This window comes from Loxodonta africana, chromosome X (genome assembly GCF_030014295.1).
Source record: "Loxodonta africana isolate mLoxAfr1 chromosome X, mLoxAfr1.hap2, whole genome shotgun sequence".
In the NCBI taxonomy this organism is placed as follows: domain Eukaryota; kingdom Metazoa; phylum Chordata; class Mammalia; order Proboscidea; family Elephantidae; genus Loxodonta; species Loxodonta africana.
This window is the reverse complement of record NC_087369.1, coordinates 58,612,527-58,636,471: the sequence shown is the minus strand read 5'-3', so window position 1 is coordinate 58,636,471 and position 23,945 is coordinate 58,612,527. Positions and strand designations below refer to the sequence as shown.

General features: G+C 39.2%; 2 protein-coding genes across 3 annotated transcripts in view; one reads left to right on the top strand and one right to left on the bottom strand.

Moving 5' to 3' along the window:
• CLCN5 (chloride voltage-gated channel 5) overlaps positions 1-23,945 on the bottom strand; it is a 281,331-nt gene that overhangs the window by 229,016 nt on the left and 28,370 nt on the right. The window lies entirely within an intron of this gene.
• Positions 20,749-22,665, top strand: LOC100669694 (mitogen-activated protein kinase 6-like). The gene is given in 2 exon segments (XM_064278290.1): positions 20,749-22,535; positions 22,537-22,665. Coding segments are annotated over 2 exon segments (1,644 nt in total). The 5' UTR covers positions 20,749-21,020.

Here is a 23,945-nt window from a genome sequence, read left to right as displayed (position 1 = left end):
TACAGAATGCTTAATGATATCACAAATGAAATTAGGATATCTGCAGAAAAAGCCAAGGAACACACTGATAAAACTGTTGAAGAACTCAAAAAGATTATTCAAGAACATAGTGGAAAAATTAATAAGTTGCAAGAATCCATAGAGAGACAACATGTAGAAATCCAAAAGATTAACAATAAAATAACAGAATTAGACAACACACTAGGAAGTCAGAGGAGCAAACTCGAGCAATTAGAATGCAGACTGGGACATCTGGAGGACCAGGGAATCAACACCAACATAGCTGAAAAAAAATCAGATAAAAGAATTAAAAAAAACGAAGAAACCCTAAGAATTATGTGGGACTCTATCAAGAAGGATAACCTGCGGGTGATTGGAGTCCCAGAACAGGGAGGGGGGACAGAAAACACAGAGAAAATAGTTGAAGAACTCCTGACAGAAAACTTCCCTGACATCATGAAAGACGAAAAGATAGCTATCCAAGATGCTCATCGAACCCCATTTAAGATTGATCCAAAAAGAAAAACACCAAGACATATTATCATCAAACTCACCAAAACCAAAGATAAACAGAAAATTTTAAAAGCAGCCAGGGAGAAAAGAAAGGTTTCCTTCAAGGGAGAATCAATAAGAATATGTTCTGACTACTCAGCAGAAACCATGCAGGCAAGAAGGGAATGGGACGACATATACAGAACACTGAAGGAGAAAAACTGCCAACCAAGGATCATATATCCAGCAAAACTCTCTCTGAAATATGAAGGCGAAATTAAGATATTTACAGACAAACACAAGTTTAGAGAATTTGCAAAAACCAAACCAAAGCTACAAGAAATACTAAAGGATATTGTTTGGTCAGAGAACCAATAATATCAGATATCAGCACAACACAAGGTCACAAAACAGATCGTCCTGATATCAACTCAAATAGGGAAATCACAAAAACAAACAAATTAAGATTAATTAAAAAAAAAAATAAATACACACACACACAAAAAAAAAAAAACAGGAATAGAAGGGATATTCCTCGACATAATTAAGGGCATATATGCAAAACCAACAGCCAATGTTAATCTCAATGGAGAAAGACTGACAGCCTTCCCCCCTTGAGAATGCGAATGAGACAAGGATGCCCATTATCACCACTCTTATTCAATGTTGTACTGGAAGTCCTAGCCAGAACAGTAAGGCAAGAAAGAGAAATAAAGGGTATTCAAATTGGAAAGAAGTATCTCTATTTACAGATGACATGATCCTCTACACAGAAAATCCCAAAGATTCCACAAAAAAAGCTACTGGATCTAACAGAAGAATTCAGCAAAGTGGCAGGGTACAAGATCGACACACAAAAATCAGTTGGTTTCCTCTACACTAACAAGGAGAACTCCAAAACAAGAAAACAATACCATTTATAAAAGCCCCCGTTTTTTTTTTTACCATTGATAAAATACCTAGGAATAAAGCTAACCAAGGATATAAAAGGTCTGTACAACGAAAACAATAAAACACAACTGAAAGGAATGAAAAAAGACCTACATAAATGAAGACTATTCCATGCTCACGGATTGGAAGACTTGACATTGTCAAAATGTCAGTATTACCCAAAGCGATCTATAGAAGAAACGCAATCCTGATCCAAATTCCAACAACTTTCTTTGCTGAAATGGAAAAACATATCACCAACTTTATATGGAAAGGAAAAAGGCCCTGAATAGTCAAAGCAATATTGAAGAACAAAATAGGAGGCCTCACACTTCCCAACCTCAAAACATACTACACAGCCACAGTAATCAAAATGACCTGGTGCTGGTTCAATGACAGACACATAGACTAATGGAACAGAACTGAGAGCTGAAAAATAAACCCATCCATCTATGGGCAGCTGATTTTTGACAAGGGGCCATTCAATGGGGAAGAAACAGTCTTTTTAACAAGTGATGCTGGCAAAACTGGATATCCATTTGCAGAAAAATGAACCAGGATCCATACCTCACACCACACATATTAACTAACTCAAAATGTATAAAAGGCCTGAATGTTAATGTTAAAGCTATAAAGTTCCTGGAAGATAACACAGGGACAAAACTATGAGACCTGATTTTTTTCAGAAATAGATATCACACACAACTACAAATATACAAATAACAGAGGACAAATTAGATAACTGGGACTTCCTAAAAATTAAACAATTATGCTTATCAAAAGACTTTATCAAAAGTGTAAAAAGAGCACCTACAGACTGGGAAAAAAAATCTCCAGGAACAACATCTGATAAGGGTCTGAGCTCTAAAATATATAGAAAACTTCAACAATTCAACAACAAAAAGACAAACAATCCATTTAAAAAATGGACAAAGGACATGAACAGAGGACATTCTGTTCATTCAAAGAGAACATTCAAGCGGCCAACAAACACATGAAAAGATTCTCACGATTATTATCCATTAGAGAGATGCTAATCAAAAGTCTAATGAGATACTATCTCACCCCTGCAAAAATTGCACTAATAAAAGAGAAAACATAAAACAAATGCTGGCAAGGGTATGGGGAGATTGGATCCCTCATTTACTGCTGGTGGGATTGTAAAATGGTACACTATGGAAAACAGTATGGCGCTTCCTCAAAAAGCCAGAAATAAAAATATCTTATGATCCAGCAATCCCGCTCCTAGGTATATACCCTAGAGATCTAACAGTAGTGACACAAATAGATATACACACACCTATGTTCATTGCAGCATTATTCATAACAGCAAAATGATGGAAACAACCTAAGTCCCCATCAATAGATGAATGGCTAAACAAAATGTGACACATACACACAATAGAATACTACGCAACCATAAAGAACTAATGATGAATCCTCAAAACATAACGTGGATGAATCTGGATGACATTATGCTGAATGAAATAAGTCAATCACAAAAGGACAAATACTATATGATCACACTTTTACAGTAAGACAAGAATATATATATACTTATACATATATACACACACACATATATATATTTACAGAGACCAAAGTTCATTGGTGGTTACCAGGGATGGGGGGGAGGTGAAAGCACTATCGAGATAGTAGACACGTGTTATTTTTGTGACGGGAAAGGTAGCATTGAATGTGGGTGAAGTGTACACAGCTTGACCAAAGTAAACAATGTCACTAAGAAGTGCACTAGAGAAAAGGATGTCTTTGCTAAATGATATGGCAAATAAAATTTTGCAACACCACCAACAACCAAAAAATACACAAATACGTATATAGGCATATAAGTATATGAGTATGAATATGTGGGTATATATGTGTGTACAGACGTATCTATGGGCATATGTACATAGAAGTATGTGTGTGCATGCATGTATATCCATATACATAATAAACCACATAGGGGACTCGGGTACAGATAGTTCTTAGACATAGCCAAACACCTAGTGAGACTCGTTTTCTGGGTGTGAAAACTGAGGACCACAGCCTTGTGGGATAATTCAAGTAATTGGTACAATATAGTTCATAAAGTGTAGGTTCTACATCCCAATGTGGTGAGTAGTGTCTGGGGTCTTAAAAGCTTGTAAGTGGCCATCTAAGATACAATTATTGTTCTCTACTCTTCTGGGACAAAACAGAAAGAAGGAAACCAAACACTCAGAGAAGAAAGTAGTTGACAGGACTAATAGTCGACACAAACCACAGCCTTATCTACCCCAAGAACAGCAGAACTAGATGGTGCCCAGCTACCACTACCAAGGATTCTGATCAGGGCCACAACAGATTGATTGTTATAGAATGAGAAAGAAATGTGGAACAGAATTCAAATTCTTAAAAAGTCCAGACTTAACTGAACTGGTTGAGACTAGAGGATTCCCAGAGACTATCGCCCTGAGATACACTTTAACCCTTAAACCAAAATTATCACCTTTTAGCTAAATAACAGATTGGCTCATAAAATAAAGAATATTGTCCATAGGTAATGAGCTTCTTTAAGAAAAATCATCTATAGGAAACCAAATGGTCAAAAATTACTCTAAAGTGAAGATGAGAAGGTAAGGGGGCAGGGAAACTAGAGTACTGGAAATGTAGAAACTGTTAAATGGGAACATAATTTGCTGTGTAAACTTTCACCTTAAACATAATATTTGTTTACAAAAAAAAGTTTTTGAGGAAAAAAATAAAAGAAGCTTACTGCTCTGATTTGAAGAAAAACAGTTCAATTATTCAAAATATTGTTTGACATTTTCTGGCACATGGTGCTCAATAAACATTTGCTGAATAAACATTCTTCTAGACCAAAACAAATTTACTATACTTAATATTATTTATGCAGTCAGAGTTAAAAATACAACATGCATTACATCCAAATAGGGAATGAAGGACTCCTAAGAGGCAGAGTTACCACCTAACTGGTTAACCAACTTCAATGACTTTGACCGAGATAAGAAAATGCTAGTTTACTACAAAAGCAGCAGAACTAAGGCTTTGATTTCAGTCAAAACAATGATGCCATGGAGGCATTCCTTAGCACTTTTTCGTGATATGGGAAAAAAGACAGACAAACATCGTTCACAAACAGATAAAACACGTACTATATTCCAAATGGCCTCACCGGAAAACAGCAGATGTCCACATAGTAACTCTGACATAGAATTCATCTGTCATCACTCTTTTGGGGGTGGGGGGAGAGAAGTACCTGGTTTATAATATTTTGACCTAAGATAACTCAAGGAAGGAAACTGAATTCCATTTCTTCAAATGTGAGGCCAGAAACAAGCAGGAAGAAATATCACTTTGCTCTGAGTGGTCCCGGTTAGCAGAAGTTGAAAATATCTTTTCCAAAGGTAGCAAGTAAAACAAAACAAAACAAAAAACCCCATTGCCATCAAATCAATCCCAACCTATAGCACAGAGTAGAACTGCCCCATAGAGTTTCCAAGGAGTGCCTAATGGATTTGAACCGTCAACCTTTTGGTTAGCAGCTACAGCTTCTTAACCACTATGCCACCAGGGTTTCAAGTAAAGTACCTTCAAAAGAAGCTGGTGCAGTGGTTAAGAGCTTGGCTGCTAACCAAAAAGCCGGCAGTTCGAATCCACCAGCCACCCCTTGGAAACACTATGGGGCAGTTCTACTTTAACCTATGGGGTGATTATGAGTCAGAAATCAACTCGATGACAACAGGTTTCCCTGGCTGAAATCTTTATGGGCACAAATCACTAGTTTTTTCTCCTGCAGAGCCACTGGGTGGGTTCAAACCGCCAACCTTTTGGTTAGCAGCTGAGTGCTTAGCTGTTACGCCATCAGGGCTCCTTTCAAAGGAAGCTACCTGGTTATATATACAGACTTAGGCATCTCAGCACAAAGTGGTGAGTTACACGTGGTTATCACTCTGACCCAGATACTATTAGATATTTGTTCCTCCTCCTTTCTATATCAGTTTTATGTTACTATGCTGGCCACCGGTTGCAATCTCTTCTTAAATCCTAATCAGCTTTCAACCATATATTTCACTGAGAAGAGAGATAACTAATGTTAAGCTTTCTTGCTCTTTTCCTCTCCAATCTCAAAGGAAGGGCTATTTCTCCAATATAACTTGTTCATTCTTGCTTTCATCTTTTCACACAAGTCATTTTATTCTACATAGAATCACTTCTCCTTGTCCCTCTAGCCTACCACAACTCAAATGCTTCCTTAGAAGTATTTTTTAAAACCAATTTACATCTCTCACTTTCTTTACCTCTCAGCTCCTACTGGAGTCATTGTCTGGGTGCTTGTTAAATCTGCATCCTTTTTTACCACCATGTACAGTACTGAGCAGGGTACCTGGGTGTCACAGTGGTTAAGAGCTCAGGCTACTAACCAAAAGGTTGGCAGTTCGAATCCACCAGTCACTCCTTGGAAACCCTATGGAGCAGTTCTACTCTGCCCTGTAGAGTCGCTATGAGTTGGGAGCAACTCAACAGCAATGGGTTCGGTTTTGTTTTACTAAAGGCTGGCAGTTCGAACCCACCCAACAGCACAGTGGAAGAAAGGCCTGTCAATCTGCTTCCATAAAGATTACAGCCAGTGTGGAGAGACTGGAACACTTATACACTGCTGGTGGGAATGTAAAATGGTACAACCACTTTGGAAATCGATTTGGTGCTTCCTTAAAAAGCTAGAAATAGAACTACCATATGATCCAGCAATCCCACTCCTTGGAATATATCCTAGAGAAATAAGAGCCTTTACACGAACAAATATATGCACACCCATGTTTATTGCAGCTCTGTTTACAACAGCAAAAAGCTGGAAGCAACCAAGGTGCCCATCAACGGATGAATGGATAAATAAATTATGGTATATCCACACAATGAAATACTACGCATCGATAAAGAACAATGTTGAATATATGAAACATTTTATAACATGGAGAAATCTGGAAGGCATTATGCTGAGTGAAAAGTTGCAAAAGGACAAATATTGGATAAGACCACTATTATAAGAACTTGAGAAACAGTTTAAACTGAGAAGAAAACATTTTTTTGTGGTTATGAGATGGGGGAGGGAGGGAGGGAGGGTGGGAGAGGGGTATTCACTAATTAGTTGGTAGATAAGAACTACTTTACGTGAAAGGAAAGACAACACACAATACAGGGGAGGTCAGCACAACTGGACTACACCAAAAGCAAAGAAGTTTCCTGAATAAACTGAATGCTTCGAAGGCCAGGTACCAGGGGCAGGGGTTTGGAGACCATGATTTCAGGGGACATCTAAGTCAATTAGCATAATAAAATCTATTAAGAAAACATTCTGCATCCCATCTTGAAGGGTGGCATCTAGGGTCTTAAACGCTAGCAAGCAGCCATCTAAGATGCATCAATTGGTCCCAACTCATCTGGATCAAAGGAGAATGAAGAACATCAAGGACACAAGGTAATTACAGGCCCAAGAGACAGAAAGGGCCACATGAACCAGAGACTACGTCAGCCTGAGACCAGAAGATCTAGATGGTGCCTGGCTACAACGGATGACTGCCCTGACAGGGAACACAACAGAGAACCCCTGAGGGAGCAAGAGAGCAGTAAGATGCAGACCAAAAATTCTCATAAAAAGACCAGACTTAATGGTCTGAGACTGGAAGGACCCCAGTGGTCATCGTCCCCAGACCTTCTGTTGGCCCAGGACAGGAACCATTCCTGAAGCCAACTCTTCCGACATGGATTGGACTGGACAATGGGTTGGAGAGGGATGCTGGTGAGCAGTGAGCTTCCTGGATCAGGTGGACACTTGAGACTATGTTGGCATCTCCTGCCTGGAGGGGAAATGAGAGGGTAGAGGGGGTTAAAAGCTGGCAAAATGGACACGAAAAAGAGAGTGCAGGGAGAAAGCAGGCTGTTTCATTAGGGGGAGAGTAATTGGGAGCGTGTAGCAAGGTGTATATGGGTTTTTGTGTGAGAGACTGACTTGTAAACTTTCACTTAAAGCACAATAAAAATTATATATTAAAAAAAAAGATTACAGCCAAGAAAACACTATGGAACAGTTCTACTCTATAACATGTGGTGTCGCCATGAGTTGGAATCGACTTGACAGCAACAGGTTTGGTTTTTTGTACAGTACTAACCTAGATATATCTGTTCCCTAATATCATTCTAATTCTGGGTTTTAAGCTCATGCTATTGCCTCTAAGCTAAGATGGTACCGTATCAACCTGTTAGCAGCACTATTCCTGGGCTGAGCCTGGGAGGTAGGGGTGTCAAGGCCTTCATTCTCAAGGTAGGAAATACTGAACTGGGCCAGATTTGAAATTAATTAAATAGGCCAACTTTTTATTTGGGAGAAGCTCTAAGTGAGAATGATATATAAAGCTTAATGGACTAAAGACCACCAGGGACATGCCTGTAGTCTGGCAAAGTCAGATTTATTCACTTGTCCAAGGGAGGGCACTCCAGAGGAACCATGGAATAAAAAATGGAATACTGCTTGTTAAAAGGGAGGAGGGAAGCATCTTCGGGGTTTCTGCTGAAGGATTCAGAGGAGGGTCTAAGAAAAGCAGGGATCAGTTCTGGATTGGTTGTTATTTCTGAGGCAGGATTAGGAGAAGTGGAGGTAAACTAGGGATTGGGTGCTGTCATGACGCAAGGGCAGCTCAGCAATTGACAATTCCCAGTAATAGAAAGGAATAGCAAATTGAGCCTGGGGGCATCATTGACAAAAAAGCAGAAGCCACTGAACAAGGGTGTCTTTATGGTATGTCACAGCTGCTGCATGACCTTGGGAGAAACAATGTTTCCTGTTAACCCTGCAACTGTCTTTGTCTTTGACTGTCCTCCCAGCCTGATTAATAGCAGGGCTATCTTTTTCTTTTGAGTCTGACCTGATTCTCACCCTTTTAGTCCCAGATGTTTCTGGCTCTTTCAGTGTGATGGGCATGGATGCTATGCATCTTCCATTTTATTTTTACTCCTGCAAATGTTTAGATCTGGGAACAAATTTAACAACCAAAAAGAACCTGGACTCCATCTCTACTGACTTTGAAAACTTGGGTAGAAACTGAAGACTTTAGGAGCTTTTCACCTCTTCTTCCTGTTGAAGGTCATTACTTTTGACTAGAAAAGAGAATATGGGAAATGAGTATCTTGCAACTTAGAGGACATTAAAAAATTGGATGTGGTTTTTCTGGTTCATCACTTAAGATCTCAGAATGATGGACTTCTGGCAATGGATGGAGGAAATTTCACAAACAAAAAGAACTAATTTTGCTGGAGATTCACAACATGATGAATATGGTCTTAAGGGAAAATGTTAAAAGGGGAAGAAAAAATACCACCAAAAATGTGACATGAAAAGAGAAACCACAGTGGAGGAGATACCCACTACTTCTCAAGGTCACTATGAGTCGGAATCGACTCAATGGCAATGGGTTTGATTTTTCAGTTTTCTCAAGATAAAACAGGGCAAAGGAAACTAGAAATCATACCTAGGGCTAGAGAAGTCTACATACTGATTTAACAGAGTGCTGATAATAAACATACTCATTGAGACACTTGAAACAACAGAAAGCAAATATGTTCTCACAGTTATCATCATCAAGACCTAGTAAGATGGCATTTGGTACTAGATCATACAAGGCAATGGTGTAGTGGTTAAGAAGTGCTTTGAAGCTAGGCTGATTTCCTGTGCTGCCAGAGTTCAACTCCCTGTGCTACCTCTTACCTGCCATGTGATTTTGGTCAAGATATTTGCACTGTCTGAACCTTAACTGGATCCTCTGTAAAATGGGTATTAGAATACTAACTTCATTAACCTGTTATGAAGATTAAAATTACAATGCATTTAAATATCTAGCACAGTGTGTGGCACAGAGTAAGCACCCAAAATGTGGCCACCATCATCACCATCATCATCATCCTGATTTTTAGTAAAAAGTTATACTTTCTTATGGAATTCAACAAACCAGAAGGTGGAATCGTGGTGAATAACATTAGTTGAGAATAAAAGCAAAGAGAAAGAAGTGATGCTATTACTGGATCACACTATGAACTTTCCTAGCTCAGAAGAAAGGTATAGTATTGTATTCTATCCCCACCCCAACACACACACACACACTTCTTTTTCTCTCTAAATATGTATGGACAACCTGTGTGCATATACATACGTACCTTCCTCTTCCATTTTCTGTATCTCAGAACATACAATCCAACTATTCTCAATTCAGAAATCACTGCTGACCCATGAGGGATCAGTTTTTAGTAGAAGAAAAGGTGCAGAAGCCAATTTCCATGAGTTAAAGACTGAAAGGTGACAAAGTATAGATGGTTCTTTAAAGAAATTTTGAGATATGTAGAAAGAACTAGATATTCCATTAGCCTGTGGGGATGGTAGGGTTAAAAAAAGATTTGGGGGGAGGAGATGAAAGGGGTATTCTTGGATACGTTTGCAGACAGAAGAAAATGCTCTTTGAGAAAAATACTAAAGATACAAGAGAGAGAAGGGGAATGATTTATGGAACAGAATGTCTTAGAGGAAGTATCAGGGGATAGGTAAAAAGAAAGGCAAAATTAATCATAGAAAAGGTGATTTTAAAAACGAAGAAAAAGTAGCTACGGAAATAAATGTTTAGAAGGAAAGAGAGTTTTGTGATCAATGGGCTTCTATTCTTTCAGGTAAGTATGTAACTAGATTATTTGTTAAGGGGATTTGGGGAAGGGCAGGGCTAAGTCAGGGGACCAGAAAGGCATGCTAAGAAAAAGAAAATTTGCTGTGGGAAATTGGAAAAGGAACCAACTAGGAATGTGTAAAAAAGGATTAGTGAGCAGTCACTGAGGATCCAGCTGTGGTTAGAAATCACAGTTTGGTCACAGACATAATCAGCATGAGGAGGCAATTTTCCCAGTACTACTAGGCAGCCTGGGAATAGGCTAGATGAGAACAGATGATAAAGTTCATCCAGGTTTGGGGATTGGCAGGGCAGGTGCAGTGGAAAGAGAGGGACGTGAGGGAATTGAGGATACTGGTGAGAATTAATATCAATTGACTGGTGGGGTGGAGTGGGGGTGGAAATGGTTGACTGGGTAGGAAAGGAAGTAGAAGCAGGAGAGGGCTGGAAGCCAGGGAAAAAGAGAAGGGACTATGTTTTGATGAGGTTATGTGAGAGTAAGGAAATAGGGGAGGTAGAGGGCTATAGAGATTATAGTGGAAAAGTTGAATTTCTGAGTTTGAAATACCAGAAATAGAACAGTTACAGATGGTGACAAGACACAAAATGTAGCTATAATAAAGAGGTTGTTGAAGTAGAGTGAAAATGAAGGTCATATGAATGAAGATCAAGGAAGTGTTATGCTCAGGCATTTGATGATCCACCAGGATGGTGCCAGGAAACATGGTAGCACACCTCAAAGAACGTGAACAAGTGCACATACATACACATCTTCCTCTTCCATTTTCTGTATCTCAGAACATACAATCCAGCTATTCTCAATTCAGAAATCACTGCTGACTTGTGAAGGGTCAGTTTTTAGTAGAGGAAAAGGTGCAGAAGCCAATTTCCATGAGTTAAAGACTGAAAGGTGACAAAGTATAGATGGTTCTTTAAAGAAATTTTGAGATAAGTAGAAAGAAAAAGATATTCTTTGCCAATGAAGAGAGTAGGTTTAATACCTGATGGCATGCACATCAAAGAATAAGGGAAAACGGAAGTTGTTAAACAACATTCTGGTATTGGAAACCAGAAAAATGCTAACTTTGAGACTGAGGAACTATGAGAAAATGCGAAGCTTCCATTTAAGGAGGTAGTGAAGAAAATTGCGTCACCAAGAGAAACAGTTCCAGAAAATGGTTGAGAATATACGGACCTCTCTTGACCAAAGAACAGGAATTCAGGCAGGCGCAGGAGACTGGAGAAGGGAATGTCAGTGGGAAACGATACGCCTATGAAAGGGGAAAGGCTGTGCTGAATTTGCTGTTGTTGTTGGTTACTGTCTAGTCAACTCCAACTCATGGCAACCTCATGTGTGCAGAGTAGAACTGCTCCATAGAGTTTTTCAGGCTGTGACCTTTCAGAAGCAGATCACCAAGTCTGTCTTCTGAGATGCTTCTGGGTGGTTTTGAACCGTTAACCTTTAGGCTTGTAGTCCAGTGCTTAACCGTTTGTGCCACCTAAGGACTAAGTGCTTAATTTATAAGAGGCAAATTTCATCCTTTACGATGCTGAAGAAGCAACAAGGGGAGTTACACCTCTGTAACTAGTTTTGACCAAGAAAGAAGAACTGATTGGTAAAAAAGTAGAAATGAAAGAAACTGCAGGAAATATGCCTGTGTCATTTTAAGCACTGTTGGGTAATGACCAAGGGGAGAAAATGCTAGGTATAAAGACATTCCCTTAGATATTAGGAGTGATTGCTACATGACACTACAATGACTCTTAAGTGGACTATTGTTTAAGAGAAATAAAAGATTTGGGGAAAAAAGTTCCCATAATATTATCAGTCCCCCATGATCTTGAAGAAAAAGAGATACAACTAAAGAAAACATTGTAGCTACACAGAAAACACCCTAGTAGGCTACAGGAACTAATGTAGCTGTAGCAAGCTCAGATTTTTCAAGGTAAGATCATCTACCCTAAGTAGGGAGAAAGAGAGCAAGTAAGCAAGTGAAAACACAAGTGGAATGACTCAATTCTTATTTCTATTCCATCTGAAATGATAAGGATTATTTTCAAACTGGAAATGGTAGCATAAACATGACTAAGAGTTCATCAAAGCCTAACAGATGCCGAAACAGTGAGAGTATCAAACAGTTTAAAACGAATTTGGGTCTGTGGGCCCAGATAAAGAATATTCTATGGAATTGAGATAACCTACATGCTTGATCAAGAAGCCACTGCTGATATGCTAATAGACTACTCAGCAATAAAAAGAAACAAACTATTGATAAACGCGACAACTTGGATGAACCTCAAGTAAATTATGTTGAGTGAAAAAAAACTCAGGGAGTCTTGTGGTGAGGGTAAAGCATCTTGATCACAGTGGTGGTTACGTGAAGCTCCAAAAAAAAAAAAAGAACCCACTGCCATCGAGTCTATTCCGACTCATAGCAACCCTATAGGGCAGAGTAGAACTGCTCCACAAGGTTTCCAAGGAATGCCTGGTAGATTCTAACTGCCATCCTTTTGGTTAGCAGCTGTAGCTCTTAACCACTTCACCATCAGGGTCTCCACATGAAGCTACCAGATACCAAAACCCAGTGCCATCGAGTCGATTCTGACTCATAGCAACCCTATAGGACAGAGTAGAACTGCCCCATAGAGCTTCCAAGGAGCACCTGGTGGATTCAAACTGCCGACCTTTTGGTTAGCAGCCGTAGCACTTAACCACTATGCCACCAGGGTTTCCACATGAAGCTACACGTGATAAAATTGCATAGAACTAAACACACACACACACACACACACACACACACACACAATCTAAATAAATTCTAGGGATTGAACCAATGCCAATTTCTTGGTTTTATTATTGTACTATAAAAAAAAATTATTTTTTTTATAGTGTGTAAGATATCAACACTGGGGAGTCTGAGGGAAGAGTGCACAGGGCTTCCCTGCACATTTCTTTGAAACCTCCTCCGAGTTGATAATTATTTCAAAATAAAAACGTTCTCTTTATTTAAAAAAAAGATGCTAATTAATGCATAAATATCAACCTCATAAAAGGAGATCTAGCAGCATGCCTCATGACTCTGTAGCTGGCACTGCTAAAATACCATTTTTAACCCAACAAGTTAGGAAAGACAGAAGAAGCATATTAATTAAATTTATGAATAATATAAAACATGAAGACACAGCTAATTTATTTTTAAATAGAACTAGAATTTAAAACTATCAACCAGCTGGACTAGGAACTGAAATGTAATAAAGGTAGAACCTACCACTCTATTTCCAGCATGCAGTAGTAAAGGGCTCAAAAAATATTTGCTGAACAAGTAAGTGAATGCAAGTTAAGAAAAATTTAACAGGTCTAAAGGGAGTTCGCCTGAAAATGCTCTTTATCCAACAGAATGATAATACTCCCTCAAATTGACACAATATTCTACTTCATTAACAAAGTACATATTTTTTTTTGAGGAAGGACAGAGGTAAATACTGTATTAGCACTGTGCTTTTTTCAGCACTAGTCTAACTGCATATATAGGATGAAATCCTAGACCCCATGTTTTAAAGAATACATAGATAAACAAGAGTATATCCCTAGTGGAGTCCCTGAGTGGTGCAAATGGTTAATGTGCTTGGCTGCTAACTAAAAGGTTGATGGCTTGAGTTCACCCAGAGGTACCTCAGAAGAAAGGCCTGGTTAACTACATGCAAAAAATCAGCCATTGAAAACTCTACGGAGCAGTTTTACCCTGACACACATGAGTTCACCATGAGTCAGAGGTGACTCAACAGTAACTGGTTTTATATCCCAATAAGGCAACCAAGGTGGCTGAGTATCTAGAAATTTTGTTATATGAAGAACACTAGAAGGAACGCAAGATGTTTCACCTGGAGAAGATAAGATATGGTAGGTGGAAGGGACAGGTTAGATAACAATTACAATATAGACCACAATATAACGGTAATACCAAATACCTCGTTGCACGTAACACAGAAGTTTATAATTTCATACTCATGTCCTTACCTTTCCAACATCTATGCAGCTACAATGGTTAGAGTTTACAAACAGAGAGATTTCAGCTCAATATAAAGAAGGATTTTCAAATATTTCAATCCTCATGACAATGGAATAACAATAATAGTAAAGCAGCACAAACATGCTAGTAGACACAGTTAAGTACCATACATTTATTATCTGATATAATCATCACAGCAGCCCTGTGAACTGGGCACTATAATCCCCATTTTACAGATCAGAGAACTAAAGCACAGAGAGGTTAAATAACTAGTCCAAGGCTATAACCACAGCTAGTCAAGTGTGAGAGCTAGAATTTAAATTCAGGCCATCTCACTCCAAAGCCACTACATGTAGGTTAATTGGAATGATCACCCGATAAGGCCACTGAAGGGTGAGTGGACTGCTAGCCTGAGTCAGAGGCTGGACTAGATCAAACGTAAAATAATAAAATTCTAGGAATCTTAGGTGACAGGCTGGTTTGGATTTGAAGCCCAGAGTGGGGCCCTTCTGTAAGTGGCATGGCTCTGGACTAGGGTTAATATTAGCTCTAAGGCCCTAAAGCAGGTTGTTTGAGAGCAATGACAACAGCATAAGGCCCAAAGATTTAAGACAGACCTTTGAAATAGTGGTACAGTCCTATACACATTCGGATAGATTTTGGCTTTACCAAAATTTGCAATTTGAAGATCTAACAGATTAGTGTCATCATGACTGAATCACAAAACCATCTGTGTAGTATTTCCCATTCCATCCCCTGCCCTCGTCAACTGATGCAACACATATTAAAATAGCACAGTTCATTACAGTTTGATAGTTTAAGTTATCTCGGCTCAAAACTCATAAATTGAGATTTAAAAAAAAAATAGTGCTATCGACTTTTTTTTTTTTTTTACCTCTGTGGAAATGGAGCAGTAGGGTTTTCCTTCACTAAAGATTAAAAAAAGGAAAGAAAGAAACATCACATGTTGAAAGTCAATTTAATATTTTAGGTTGAACTGTCTTTGGCGTACACATCATGAAAAGTGGACGCAGAGTATAAAATACTGCGTCAAACCTAGATGAGTTTCTGAAAAATAATCTGGACAGTAGAAAATGCACTAAGGTCATCACAATAAGCATCCTGTATTCAGAATCAGCCAAGTTATCTCAGACTTTCACCAATGGCTATGCTTATGGCAACTCACTGGGGGTGGGGGAGGGGGTGAGCCAACTGTCTAAACAGCTGATCAGAAGCCCTTAAATAAGCCATGCCAACTCTATAGAATATAAGTGCTTTGTTGGGTATCTAAAGATATTTGCTTTCTCATTCTCAGGGTTCTAGTGGGAGCTTATAAAGCAGAGGTTGCTGCCTAATGGCTGTGCAGTTTTGACTGCTTCATGAACAGAGGCATTAGTCAGCCTGAAGCACAAGGATGGGTGAAATGGTGATGGTGTGGAAGTGGATAGTAGGTGGGATCCTCTTATTTTAATTAATCGGAGTCTCTGAGAGGTTAAGTGACCTGCCCTACAGAATGCACGAAAGGCAAGTTAGTAATAGGCTCCAGAGTCAAATGCAGGTCTATCTTGCTCAAAGGAATGAATAGTCTGTCATTCATAAGAAATAGCTTACCACTAACCAGCCTAGTGACTCTGGATAAATTACAACCTAAAGCAGTTTCCCCATCTATAAAGCAAAATAAATAAAATAAAAACCCACTGCCCTGACAGGGAGCACAGCAGAGGACCCCTGAGGGAGCAGGAGATCAGTGGGATACAGACCCCAAATTCTCATAAAAAGACCAAACTTAATGGTCTGACTGAGACTAGAGGAATCCCGGCGGCCATGCTCCCCAGACCTTCTGTTGGCACAGGACAGGAACCATCCCCGAAGACAACTCATCAGACATGAAAGGGACTGGTCAGCGGGTGGGAGAGAGACGCTGATGAAGAGTGAGCTAATTATATCAGGTGGACACTTGAGAGTGTGTTGGCAACTCTTGTCTGGAGGGGGGATGGGAGGATAGAGAGAGAGGGAAACCGGCAAAATTGTCAAGAAAGAAGAGACTGAAAGGGCTGACTCAAGAGGGGGAGAGCAAGTGGGAGTAGGGAGTGAGATGTATGTAAACTTATATGTGACAGACTGATTGGATTTGTAAATGTTCACTTGAAGCTTAATAAAAGTTATTAAAAAAAGAAAAAAACCCAACCTGTAGCCATCAAGTCAATTCCAATTCATGGCAGCCCTACAGGACACAGCAGAACTGCTCATAGGGTTTCCAAAGAGCACCTGGTGGATTTGAACCGCCAACCTTTTGGTTAGCAGCCGCAGCTCTTAACCACTACGCCACCAGGCCAAGTGGGGGGTGGCATTTGGGGGAAAATGTTAGCTTTTGACCTTATATATTATCCCAAAGGAAATGCCAGATGGATTCAAGATCTAAATGTAATTAAATCATAAATGTCACTGAAAAACTGGTCTACTCCTAACATTGGAAACCCTGGTGGCGTAGTGGTTAAGTGCTACAGCTGCTAACCAAAGGGTCGGAAGTTCGAATCCACCAGGTGCTCCTTGGAAACTCTATGGGGCACTTCTACTCTGTCCTATAGGGTCGCTATGAGTCAGAATTGACTCGATGGCACTGGGTGTTTGGGTGACTCCTAACATTTGCCAGGCCAGGGGCAAGAATATAAATGTAGGCTCACCATATCTTCCTCCTCCCACCTCCTCCTCCTTATACTGCTAGGGGCCTTGGGTATACACGTGTGAACCACTGAGTCCATACATCCAAACTCCCCCCACATATTCCTCCTGCTTAACAACCACCCCTTAGTCCTAGGAGAGCTCACATCTATCTATAGCACAATTCCCCCCTTGAGATGCTGGACCCCGGGAAGAGGCCTTTGCAGGCCCTGGAAGCAGTTTGAGCAGGCTTCCAAGTGCCTGGAGTATGGTCAAGAAGGGACAGGCAGGGGTTCTGGGAGGGCACATCTCCTTTGTCCTTAGAACTCCTTGCCCTGTGATGAGAGATGTGGCCAGGAGAGGGTCAGGGAGGAGATCTCTAATTTGCTAGGCCCAGGGCAGAGGCCTCAGCCCAACACTAATGGTTGTTTTGAGAAGACAACGTAGATAACTACTTCTACAATCCTAGGGGTAAGTAAGGCCTTTAAAAGCAGAACAACAAAAATATAAACCATAAAAGAAGAGGCTAATAAATTTGACTACACAAAAATACAAAACTTGTGGACATTAAAAACAAATTAAGTATAAAGCAAATATCAAAACTGGGAAGAAATATGTGCAATATTATAACAAAGCATTACCATCCTTAATATTTAAATAGTTTATAAATTGATTTAAAAAATGACTAACCAATAAGGAATTACCAATAAGGTTATCTGTATAATATGCATATGAAGAAAGTTCAACTTATGTAAGTAATTTAAGGAATACACTATAACAAAAAGTACCTTTTTGACTTAGCAAATTGGCAAATATTCTAACATTTTCCAATAAATCCTATCTATCCAATTCTACTTTTTATAATTTATACTGAATAAACAGTTAAGAATGTGTACAAAGATTTAGCAGTGAGGACATTCACTGCAGCACTGATAATGACAGTAAACAACTAGAAACAACCTAAGTATCCAGCAGAAGGCTGGTTAAAAAATCATGGTACACCAATAAAACGGTATTCTACAGGACAACTAAAGTGTTATTGTAGATGAAGAGCTGCCAATATAAAAATGTGTCCATGAGATAAGATGAAAAGGGACAGCTTATAAAACGATATAATTCATTTTTATTGTTAAAGTTACACACACACACACATACAACCTGGATGGCTATACACCCAAACCAAACCTTAACCATCACAGCCAGTGTTACTCTCACCTTGCACCTCGTTACTGCCAGACGTACTTCATTAATGTGCAAAGTAGTAGGATAGTAAATGTTATGGATTGAATTATGGCCCCCAAAAATGTGTCAACTTGGCTAGGCCATGATTTCCAGTATTGTATGGTTGTACACCATTTTGTAATTTGATGTGATTATCCTATGTGTTGTAAATCCTAACCTACGATTTAGGTTAGAATGAGGCAGGATTAGAGGCACTTATGTTAATGAGGCAGGACACAACCTACAGGATTAGGTTGTATCATGAGTCAATCTCTTTTGAGATATAAGAGAGAGGCGAGCAGAGAGGAAAGGGACTTCATACTACCAAGAAAGAAGTGCTGGAAACAGAGCGTGTCCTTTGGATCCAGGGTCCCTGCACTGAGAATTTTCTAGACCAGGGGAAGATTTATGACAAGGACCTTCCCCCAGAACCAACAGAGAGAGAAGGCCTTCCCCAGGAGCTGGTGCCCTGAATTCGGACTTCTAGCCTCCTAGACTGTGAGAGGATAAATTTTTCTTTTGTTAAAGCCATCCACTTGTGGTATTTCTGTTGTAGCAACACTAGATAACTAATACAGAAGATTTTTTACTATTGTCATAAATGCAAAATGTCAGATTAATGAGACAGTCAATAAGTGAGGAGTAGGTATATAACATTTATTTTTTAATTTTTTTTAAATAGAAGAGATGGATCAGCATCTCTATTGATGGACTCAACTACTCTAACATTCTACAAGAGTACCCCTCTGAAGTTTTAACATTTTAGGATTCTATGAAAGGAAGAACTAATTAACTGTATGGTATCCTCCAGATAGCAGGAGGGAATCACTGTAACATTTGCTACTTTAACGGAGCAAAACTCTACTAGCATAAAAGAAACAAAAACCACTCAGAAGACAATGGAAGCCCACCCTGCACATAGAGTGGAGAGTCTTCACTACTTAAAGTTACAGATTTCTTTCTGGATTTTACCTTGAAGGCAATATGTCAAATAACTTCCCCACAAAATCAAACGAATCAGTTTGACATACAGTTGATAGCTGGAAGAAGAGGACAGAATTGAACACAGTTGTATTGGCGGGGGCTGGGAGGGGAGATAAGAGGGTATTTTTTTTTCCCATTTCTCCCGTTTCAAGGTTCTGTTAGAGTAAAACTCCTGTACTCTTTCTGACCCATTACTTAGAGGAAGCTACAATTATTTGCTTGAGATTAGACAACAGCTTGTAAGAAGAAATTCATGGTAAACCTAAATTTCAAATTTGGCTCTCTTTAACCACACTTTAAAAACAATATATCTTCCTGTCCATCCACCTGTATATGTCTGTGTATCTAGGTATATCCATCCACATACTTAGAATCATATGCCCAGGGACTATCTACCTGGTTGATCCAGGAGATCAGAAATCAAGACTTAGATAAGTAGTCTGTCCCATGATTAGAAGCTTCTATATATATGTATTCGAAAAAGGAATTCTGACAAGGAAGGCAGATCAACATAAATGAGTCTTAAAATAATTTGCATTTCAATTTAACCTACCTCTCTCCAGTTTTGTACCACACAGACCTTACGTTCGGTAAGCAGAAAACCATGTCAGCTTAATGACTTGTCACTTAGTTCTGCATGTCCCTTTGGGCATATAGCAAACCTCTATTAAATCCTACCCATCTTTCTCCAACCAGTTCAAATGTTGCCTGCTTCCCAAACCTTCCTTCCTGACCCTAGCTACAAACTACTGCTTGTTCTCTTAAGATTCTAAACCTATTGTTTCTACCACTCAGCACATACTTTTTTATACAGTCATGTGTTTACATGTTCTTTTACTAGACTGAAAGCTCCTCGATGGTAAGGTCCAAGTCACTGATTTTTATATGAGCCACAGCATCAATACAGTGTCTTATATACAGTTACTCAATATATCTGTATAGGATTAATACTCTACAACTTAAAATAAAGTATCTTTCCTTCCCACCACTTAATAATGCAAGCACTGGAGAACAGGCCTAATGTCTACCTTAGAGACTTACTACTACTTCAGCAGCAAACTTAAGCCCAATGTCTTAAAATTTTTGGCTTCCTCAGCTTTTAGCCTACTGTACATGTATGTTAGGGTGAGATATCACCTACCCCCAAGAGCTAGCTTGGTAAAACTCTCTAGAGCACTTCTGCTATCTAACAGAAATATAAATATGCAAGCTACATATGTAATTCTCAATTTTCCACAAGCCACATAAAAAAAAACAGGGTTGGGGTTACACGGTGGCAACTGCGGCAAAGCGAGAGAGCCTCGGAGACGCCGCTGCCGCCAGCACAGCTGGAGACCTGAGCGGATCCTGGGGGCTGTCTGCAGGCCCCGCACTCTCCCGATGAGTCGGAGAAGTCCCGTTGTATCAGAGTAAGATGGAGGGTAGCTTTGATTGTGATTGTGGTGAGGTGGAACCACCTGATCACTAATAAAAGACATCTGTTAATCAACAGCTGCCAGGGCTTCCTGTTGAAATACATAGCAACAAAGAAAAGAAGCAAAATGGAAATAGTGTTTACCAGCACCTTAAAAAGATGCTGCTCTGGACCAGTCCAACACTGAATGTTTCTGCACTGCGAGGAGAATGTTCATAGAAGCCTGCTGTGTGCATATTTATTCACATTTTTGTTAAATGTTAAATCGTTTAGCACAGTAAATCTGAGTGCATATTCCGTTTGAGTTTCTTGAGTGTTTTCTTTAAATGTCTGCAGAGTTGCTGCCCCTTTCTTGAGCTATGAGTACTGCAATCTTTTTAATTCTCAGTATGAGTAAAGCTTTTTGAGCTTTTAAATCTAAGGGGAACGCAATGGGCCTGGTTGGCATATGCAATGAACATTAAGAAACCATCTTGTTTTGGAAGCAAAATTATTTTTCTTCTCCCTTTTTGAAAGATCTTTTCCTTTAATGCCAATTTTCTTCCTTGTTTACACAAGTTCAACAGTTTGTAAGGAAAAGGCAATAGTGGGGGTTTCAAAATGGCAGAGAAATTTGAAAGTCTCATGAACATTCATGGTTTTGAACTGGGCTCTAGGTATATGGACTTAAAACCACTGGGTTGTGGAGGCAATGGCTTGGTTTTTTCTGCTGTAGACAATGACTGTGACAAAAGAGTAGCCATCAAGAAAATTGTCCTTACTGATCCCCAGAGTGTCAAACATGCTCTATGTGAAATCAAAATTATTAGAAGACTAGACCATGATAACATTGTGAAAGTGTTTGAAATTCTTGGTCCCAGTGGAAGCCAGTTAACAGATGATGTGGGCTTTCTAACCGAACTGAACAGTGTTTACATTGTTCAGGAGTACATGGAGACAGACTTGGCTAATGTGCTGGAGCAGGGCCCTTTACTGGAGGAGCATGCCAGGCTTTTCATGTATCAACTGCTACGTGGGCTCAAGTATATTCACTCTGCAAACGTACTGCACAGAGATCTCAAACCAGCTAATCTTTTCATTAATACTGAAGACTTGGTGCTGAAGATAGGTGACTTTGGTCTTGCATGGATCATGGATCCTCATTATTCACATAAGGGTCACCTTTCTGAAGGATTAGTTACTAAATGGTACAGATCTCGTCTTTTACTTTCACCTAATAATTATACTAAAGCCATTGACATGTGGGCTGCAGGCTGCATCTTTGCTGAAATGCTGACTGGTAAAACCCTCTTTGTAGGTGCACGTGAACTTGAACAGATGCAGCTGATTTTAGAATCTATACCTGTTGTACATGAGGAAGATCGTCGGGAGCTTCTCAGCGTAATTCCAGTTTACATTATAAATGACATGACTGAGCCACACAAACCTTTAACTCAGCTGCTTCCAGGAATTAGTTGAGAAGCACTGGATTTCCTGGAACAGATTTTGACATTTAGCCCCATGGATCGGCTAACAGCAGAAGAGGTGCTTTCCCATCCTTACATGAGCATATATTCTTTTCCAACGGGTGAACCGATTTCAAGTCATCCCTTTCATATTGAAGATGAAGTTGATGATATTTTGCTTATGGATGAAACTCATAGTCACATTTATAATTGGGAAAGGTACCATGATTGTCAGTTTTCAGACCACGATTGGCCTATACATAACAACTTTGATATTGATGAAGTTCAGTTTGATCCGAGAGCTCTGTCTGAAGTCACTGATGAAGAAGGACAGGTGGATCCTCGGAAATATTTGGATGGAGATTGTGAAAAGTATCTGGAGGATCCTGCTTTTGATATCAGTTACTCTACTGAGCCTTGTTGGCAGTACCCAGATCATCATGAAAACAAATATTGTGATCTGGAGTGTAGCCATACTTGCAACTACAAAACGAGGTCATCATCATATTTAGATAACTTAGTTTGGAGAGAGAGTGAAGTTAACAATTACTATGAACCCAAGCTTATTATAGATCTTTCCAATTGGAAAGAACAAAGCAAAGAAAAATCTGGTAAGACAGGCAAGTCAAAATGTGAAAGGAATGGCTTGGTTAAAGTCCAGATAGCACTAGAAGAAGCATCACAGCAACTGGCTGAAAAAGAAAGGGAGAAGAATCAGGGATTTGATTTTGATTCCTTTATTGCAGGCACTATTCAACTTAGTTCGCAACATGAGCCTACTGATGTTGTTGACAAATTAAATGACTTGAATAGCTCAGTGTCCCAACTAGAATTGAAAAGTTTGATATCAAAGTCAGTAAGCCGAGAAAAACAGGAAAAAGGAATGGCAAATTTGGCACAATTAGAAGCCTTGTACCAGTCTTCTTGGGATAGCCAGTTTGTGAGGGGAGGGGAGGACTGTTTTCTCATAAATCAATTTTGTTGTGAGGTCAGGAAGGATGAACAAGTTGAGAAGGAAAACACTTACACTAGTTACTTGGACAAGTTCTTTAGCAGGAAAGAAGATGCTGAAATGCTGGAACCTGAGCCAGTAGAGGATGGGAAGCTTGGGGAGAGAGGGAATGAGGAAGGATTTCTGAACAACAGTGGAGAGTTCCTTTTCAACAAGCAACTTGAATCCATAGGCATCCCACAGTTTCACAGTCCAGTAGCGTCACCACTGAAGTCAATACAGGCCACATTAACACCTTCTGCTATGAAATCTTCCCCTCAGATTCCTCATAAAACATACAGCAGCATTCTGAAACATCTGAACTAAAACACTCAGCAGACATTTCTTTTTGTATTCTTTATGAGATGTGCTTTGTCTTTTTTATTACTAGTATTTAAGTCATTTTTTACTTGAATCAGATGGTGTCATTTTAGTAGGGATTTCATTAGTTCTTGGTTTTTAAAATCCAGACTTATTTTCTACACGTGAGATAGTTTTCAACTGGCATGTTGTTTGCACACAAAAATAAAGAATAGAGCAAAATAACGCAATGCAAGAGGAGACAAAAGAAATGCACAAAGACAAGTAAAAACATTCTCTCATAGAACAATGATCTGTTTTACAGGAAACAAATTTTGCTTGAAACTTACATACACAGTGAGACTATACATAACTGCATGAAAATATTTTCTAAAAACATTTTTCATTCATGAGTATTTTCAAATTTTTCATACTGTACACATTTCTTAAAACACGATACCAGCAGCAACTGAAAATGAATGCCGAATTTGGTACACATGTGTTATCTACCTCAAGGTAACAAAAGTATGTGGCAGAGCATATCCATCCTAGTGTTTCACAGTCTGCACCTCTGTTTAGCCAGCGCTTATTGCAGTAAACTGTTCTTCATAAGATTCACTCACTGTAAATATTCTAGTATACATTCTTTATAGTGAAATGTTAATACATCACCTCTTATTTATTGTAGCAAATCAGTATATTTTCTGTATTATAGAAAGTTAACTTAGTTTTTGAAATCTATTTGCAAATACACTTTTTCCATTTGGCGCTATGGTTTGTTGCCTACCT